This window comes from Chrysochloris asiatica, unplaced genomic scaffold (assembly GCF_000296735.1).
Source record: "Chrysochloris asiatica unplaced genomic scaffold, ChrAsi1.0 scaffold00134, whole genome shotgun sequence".
NCBI classification, from domain to species: domain Eukaryota; kingdom Metazoa; phylum Chordata; class Mammalia; order Afrosoricida; family Chrysochloridae; genus Chrysochloris; species Chrysochloris asiatica.
In genome coordinates this window covers 9,832,318-9,838,802 of record NW_006408652.1, presented here as the reverse complement: position 1 = coordinate 9,838,802, position 6,485 = coordinate 9,832,318, and the positions used below count along the sequence as shown (strand labels likewise).

The 6,485-nt window shown below is 54.4% G+C and overlaps 1 protein-coding gene across 1 annotated transcript; it reads left to right on the top strand.

Annotated features, from left to right (window-relative positions):
- Positions 1 to 1,276: 1,276 nt before the first annotated feature.
- On the top strand, positions 1,277 to 2,224 carry LOC102834989 (melanoma-associated antigen 10-like). The gene has a single exon (XM_006869736.1). The coding sequence runs from the start codon at positions 1,277 to 1,279 to the stop codon at positions 2,222 to 2,224; it is 948 nt and encodes a 315-aa protein (XP_006869798.1).
- The last annotated feature ends 4,261 nt before the right edge of the window (positions 2,225 to 6,485 follow it).

Sequence of the window (6,485 nt, the reverse complement as noted above, 5' to 3'; positions counted from 1 at the left end):
GACCACCTGTGAAGATCTAGAGGGGACCCCCATGGAAGCCTGAGAGTGCAGCCCCTGTGGAAATCTGAAGGCCGAGCCCCTCTGTGGAGGACTGCGAGGGGGCTCCCGGGAAACCGTGAGAGGGGAGACCCTGTGGAGGGCTGAGAGGGGGCTCCCGTGGAACCGTGAGAGGGGAGACCCTGTGGAGGGCTGAGAGGGGACTCCTGTGTAACGGTGAGGGGGGAGACCCTGTCACTCTGCAGCCTTCGGGGTCCTCACCATGCCGGTTCTGTCCCTTCCTTAGCCCTGGGAGAGCCCGGCCTGGGAAAGCAGAGGGTTAGCCCAGCACTCTCATTCCCAGCGTCCCAGAAGGATGGCAGTCGGTCAGCAGAAGGAACCTGCTCTGCTCAGAAGAGGGAAGTGTCCAGGTATGGCCAGCAGTCAAGGTGAGGACCAAGGATCAGTAGTGATGGTACTGCTGACCATGGCAATGAAGGGCCCCACGGACTCTGTCTGACCCTCTGTTCCCTGCCACAAAAAGCCGTACTCACCACGGGTCAGGGTGGCATCCGCCTCATGCTGCTATCAGGTTGGGTGGCATCTTTGACAGGGTGTCCTAGGGAAGAGAAGGCAGGTTGTGTGGAGTAGGCCATGAGGAAAGGTGGACAATCTCAGGAAGGCATGAGGGTCTCCTTCATCCCAGAAGAGTCAGGACCCAAGCCCTGATGCCACCTCGGAAGGTCATCTGTCCTCAGAGTTTCAGACAGGTGAGGGCATCGGATTGAGGAGGTGACGCCAAGTCACTAGAGAGGACAGCTGTATTGTACCAAGTGACAAGGTGAGGCCGCTGAGTGAACCCTGAGGCGACCACCACGCCACAACTATATGGACGTCACAGAGTCCTCCCTGCTCCTGTCACCGCACAGCTTGCAAACTGAGTTAGCCCTCAATTCCTCTCACAGGGTCAGGGACCTGAGAGTTGAGGGTCATGGCTGGAGGCAGGTGCGCTCAGGTTAGCAGAGAGGAGTGGGGACACAGCCATCGTCAGTGTATGTTGAGGACCCTGAATGTGGGGACCACAAGTCCACAAGCTCACTAACAGCCCTGAGGGGCCGGGTCCCTTCCTTCTTCTGGGCCTCAGCGAACAGGCCTACAGGGGTCCAGGAGACCTGGGGGCTTCTGCAACAGACCTGTAGGTCAGCCTTTGTCAGGGCCATCGAGGTGCGTTTTCAGGTAAGGTTGCTCAGCCTATCACTCTCTGTGTCCCACAGGCCTGCAGTGCCTGACAGGAGTCACCATGTCCCTTGGTCAGAAGAGTCACCATTGCACTGTTGAGCAAGTCCTTCAAGCCCAGAGGGAGTCCCAGGACCTGGCAGGGGCACAGGTGCCTAGTGTTGAGGAGGAGGTGGCCCTGAAGGCCTTGTCCCCCTCCTCAGGAAATGCCACCTCCTCTGCTACTGCCCTGGTCCATGGCTCCCTGGAGGAGGAGTCTGGTGTAAGGGTGCCCAGTGCACCCCAGAGCCTGCAGGGGGCCTGGTCCTCTTCCACTGCCATCGTTGCCTTTCCAATACCCATCTCAGCTGAGGGGGCCAGCCACCAGGTAGAGGAACGGGCCAACGCCTCGCGTTCCTGGCAGAAAAAGCAGCTGGGCCAGAAGGTGCTTCATTTGGTGAGGCTCCTGTTGTTTAAGTATCAACGGAAGGAGCCCACCACGAAGACTGAAATAACGGCCCTGGTCACTCACAAATATAGGGCCCAGTTCCCCGTGGTCTTCAGGAGGGCCGCAGAGATCCTGCAGCTGGTCTTTGAGGTCGACGTGAGGGAAGTAGGCCCCATCGGCCACACCTACGTCCTGGTCACCACACTGGACCACTCCCACCACAGGATGCCATCTGGTAGTGCTCTGAGCCTGCAGAAGTCCAGTAGCCTGATCCTGGTCCTGGGAGTGATCTTCCTGGAGGGCAGCTGTGCTCATGAGGAGAAGGTCTGGAATGTGCTGGGCATGATGGGCATCTATGTTGGGAGGGAGCACTTCATCCACGGGGAGCCCCGCAGGCTCCTCACCAAACATTGGGTGCAGGAGAAGTACCTGCAGTATAGGCGGGCCCCCAACAGCTTTCCCGTCCATGGGGAGTTTCTGAGGGGTCCAAGGGCCCACATGGGAACCACCCAGATGAAAGTCCTGGAGGTTGTGGCCAAGGTCAGTGGCACTGAGCCCAGCTCCTTCCCTTCCTCACTGCACTGAGGCCCTGAGAGAAGAGGCAGGGAGAGGTGGAGCCCTAGTGGCAGGCAGGGCTCACACCAGAGCCTTGGGCTCTATAGGTTCCTGGGTCCCAGCCAGCGTCTCCTGCTGCCCCATGGAGCCCGAGGCTGACCCTCGCTCAGCACATGAAGACGGTGGTCAGCATGCTAAGTAGTGGAGGTCCAGGGAGAGTCCTGGGTACACAGTATAAAGTGTCTTAGTGTTCCTGATCTTGAGGGGAGGGGAGGCATTGGAGTCCCATGCCTGTGTTTCTTCAGCTGTGTTTCTTTTAGTAGGAGAGGTAATGAGCGTCAGCATCTATGTTTATGAATGACCTGTAGCAGAGATTTATGGCTGCTTATTGGGGTCCAGAGCAAGAGATTCACTATTTAAACAGGTGGGGAAATCTTCCATCTTGTTTGTCACCTGGCACAAGACAAGGTGGCATTGGAAGAGGAATGTCCTGGGAAGTAGAAAGAACTCAGCAACAAACCTGATGGGGCAAGAACAAGGGAACCATCCCCACTAGGATGTCTACAACCAGGGAAAGGGCAAAAACTAGTTTGAGCGAGGATGTGTAGACTCTGGAACACGTGTGCTTTGCTGGTGGGAATTTCAATTAGTTTAGCTGCTATGGAAATAGTTGGGATTTCTTTATCCACAGACGATAATGACATCTTGACACACACACACACAACCTGGGTGGACCTTGCCGCCTTTATACTGAGTGGCATTAGCCAGACACAGCCACCCCGTATGTAGAAGAGATAAATGTATAGCGACAGAAAGGGCTGAGGGCTTACTCTGAGCTAGAGCAGGGGTGGAAAGCTGCCACTGCATGTGGACAGAGTTTCTGTGTGGGTCATGAAAATCTTTGGAGTATCAACTTGTTGGAATGTAATTCCTGCCACTGATGTTGACACCGTAACACGGTTTTGGTGGAAAAGGTTTTGTTACCCGTATTTCACTGAGATGTAATCAAATGTAGAGAAAAGCATAAACATGCAGACTGTCTAAGGCCTTCTCCTTGTCAGTCTGGGTAGTGCTATTTTAAAAGGCATATGCCTGGATTTTCTTGGCTTGCTCAGGAATGTAGGAGAAATGAAACCTTAGTGCATGAAGCCCCTACTCACAGTCTCTTTTTCCCCCCAAAACATGAGTTGTGCTTTTTCTCCCTGGGAGAGACCGTGTCGGTGGGGGATCCTAGGCAAAGTAAGACACAGCCCTTCTTAGAGCCTCCCCCTGAAGCAGGACACACAAGAGGAGGGCGCCAGATGCCCCAAGACTATAAAGCCCAATGAAAGAGGGTGTGTGTGAGCTGGTGGGGCTCCAGATGGGAGCTGCCCACAGTCAAGCCCAATCCAAGTGACTTGGAGCTTTGGGAAGAGTGCAAGATCTCGTGTGGAGTTCATCATGAGGAAGCTGTGGGAGACTGGTATTAAGATAGTGACTTAGATGTGAGAGAAAATTCTAGATGGAGAACTGTTCTTCCTGGGGACTCTGGGGTCATGGAGAAGCCAGAAAGAAAGGCCCACCTGGGGCAGGTCTGTGGGGTCTCCTGCATTTGTGTCCTGCTGTGGAAACCGGTGTTCCTACCCGCAAGGATTTCCTTAAATGTGAGCGCGGCCCCCCTCTACTGAGAGGAGGGGTTCACTAGGTGAAAACCTCAGTGCACTTTGTCCTACTGGAAACAAGGTTCAGGTGGCTAATGAAAAACTTCCTAAAAGGAAAGGTGCTGGGAGTCTGGGACCCCCAATAATCTTAGAACTACCTGCCATTGTACTGAGATCCAGGATGGACCAGGCACTGTGCCAGGCGTGTCCTGTAGTCCCCTTACGTCTCACCAGTCCCCAAGCACAGGGCTGAGCAGACCCCTTCTATGGCTGAATGAACCCTGTGGCTGTAGGGCTTGGTGATTTCCCCAAATCACCACGTAGGTAAGTGCCAGGTAGTAGCAAGCACAACGTGGGCATGATGCCTATCTTCCTGGTTCCTGCCCAATCCCTAGGCTCCTGAGGAGAAGACTCTGCCTAGCCCTGTTTGTTTTGCTCCTGCAGGTTCCTGAAACACAGTGCCTTGCCCTGCTCTTCCCTCCTGGACTCCTGCTCTGATTTTGGAAGTCCTGCCCAGGGGTGGCTCAGGATGAAGGACTTGAGGACTCCGTCCCAAAGGGAGCCACAGCCTGGGTGGACTGGCGGCCATCTCCCTATAGAAACTTCCAGGACAGTGCTGATGCAGACAGATGGGGAAGAATGAGTAGCTTCTTAGTTTCCTGGGTTCTTGCAGAGTGTCTTGGTGCGGGAGCACTTTGGGGGGTGGAAGCCCACTAGGAAAGCCTGTGTAGTGCCTGGGACCCCTGGGAGCAGGGACAGAAGCAGCCACTATGCAGGGACCTTAGAGGACCCCTTGGAAGGAGTTACTAGGAATGCTGAGACTTTTTCTCCAGGACAGGTGGTCACTTTGCTTCGCTTCGGTATACCCAGTGCATGTCCCAGGGCCCGGCAGACAGACAGTGGGCACTCAGGAAATGTTCTTTGAGTGGATTCTAATGGACGATTTCTAAGAACTTTAGTCCATATCCCGCTGGAGAAGCCCCCTGAGCAGCTATGGTGGGCAGAGCTGAATCCCTCATGTTGTCCAGCCCCCTACATCTCCTTCTTGACCTCTCCAAGTCTCCCTGAGACAAGCACCTTGGGATGAAAGTTAATCCCAAGACCTGGCCAGTTTTGCAGTCTGTGTACTGTAAACAGACCACCCATAAGATCTCTGTATGTTAATCCCTCTGTGCAGTCTAACTGGTGTTACCCACATAAAAGGTGGTCTTTCCCTCTGTGAGGGGCCGGAATCACAGTCCTGAAGAATCAGGCATGTGTGACATCCCATGATACATTTTGTCTTGTCCTATCAGAGGCAATACAATAGTGGCGGCATCCACCTTGAAGAAATGTTATGTGTGCACCGGATTATCATGTGAAATTTGTTGCTGTTGTTAAGTGCCATGGAGGTGCTTGTGATCCATAGAGATCCTGTATAGGGTTTCTGAGGAAAGGCTGGTTATCTCAATGTGCCATTTCCCAGAAGACCCCCCCCCCCCACCTATCCCTATGAATAAACATGATCACTTGTCCCTAAGCAAAAGTGTTTTCAACCCCAGGGAAGCCTTTGTTGGGGGAGATAGGTGCTAAGTGCTTCTCTGGAAAGCCTGCCTTGCCTACCCCATGTTAATCAGGTGAAGCCCTGAGCCCTGTCCTGCAGGCCTGAGGTGTGATCAGCACTGCCACTAACAATGGAACTGTGTTCCTTCAGCACATGCTGGTGTTTGGACATACAGATATGAGATGACAGAGCAGAGGTGTGTGCTGGGAGAGCAGCTGCTTCCCTCAGGGAGAGAAGATGACCCAGATGCCACTCTGGGTGCACAGACATCCCATGTTAAACCGCCCAGTGCCAACCGTGAACCATAGGTTGTAGAGGACAAACGTCAGGTGGGTGAAGGTCAAGGTCCAGAGCCTGTCAGGGCGAGACCACAGCGACACAGGGTGTGTGGTGGCGTCTCTGTAGGTGTCTTTGCTGAGGACAGGCAGGAGTACAGATGCCTCCTTGTCCTCTGTCTGCTCAGCGACAGAAAAGATGTGGCCGGCCCAGTCGCCTCTGTGCCAGTCTGCCATGTGCTGTGGATGAGGCCTGGGTCTCTGTATGGGACTTTGCTCACCCTGCCTGTGGCCTTTCTACAACAGGGTCTGGCTCCAGCTTTGGGCCTCTACACCTCCCCTTGATTCTTCACAGTGTTTGAAAACACAACCCTCCTTTCTACAGCACATCAGAGTCCCTGGGTCCTTGAGGAGGAGTTCTGAACATCCTGCGCCGGTGACTTCTGTCTGCTTCTAACTGGAGCCAGTGGCTCCCAGAGGACCCAGGCTTAAGTTAGTCATGGCGTTCTGAAATGGACAGGTGTGGGAAATGCTGACAGGTGCCTGTCTGTCTGGGTAGGCCTCTCTGAGGTCACTTGGTAGGTGTGCCATGACATCACTCCCAAGCAACCTTTGCACCTTTGTGATGCCCGGGTCCGCATGGTGCTTACATAGCTGATGGTTGCAAAGCACTCTCGTGGGCAGGAGGAAAGGCCAGACTTCAGTTTGCATGGATAGTTGCAAGCTAAGCAGCCCCCAAGTTGGGGAGCCTGCTCCTCGGAAGTGGCTGTATCTCCTGCAAGAGATTGAGCCCCAGGAACCGATGCCAGGGCCCTGCTACCCTCGCAGTGCCC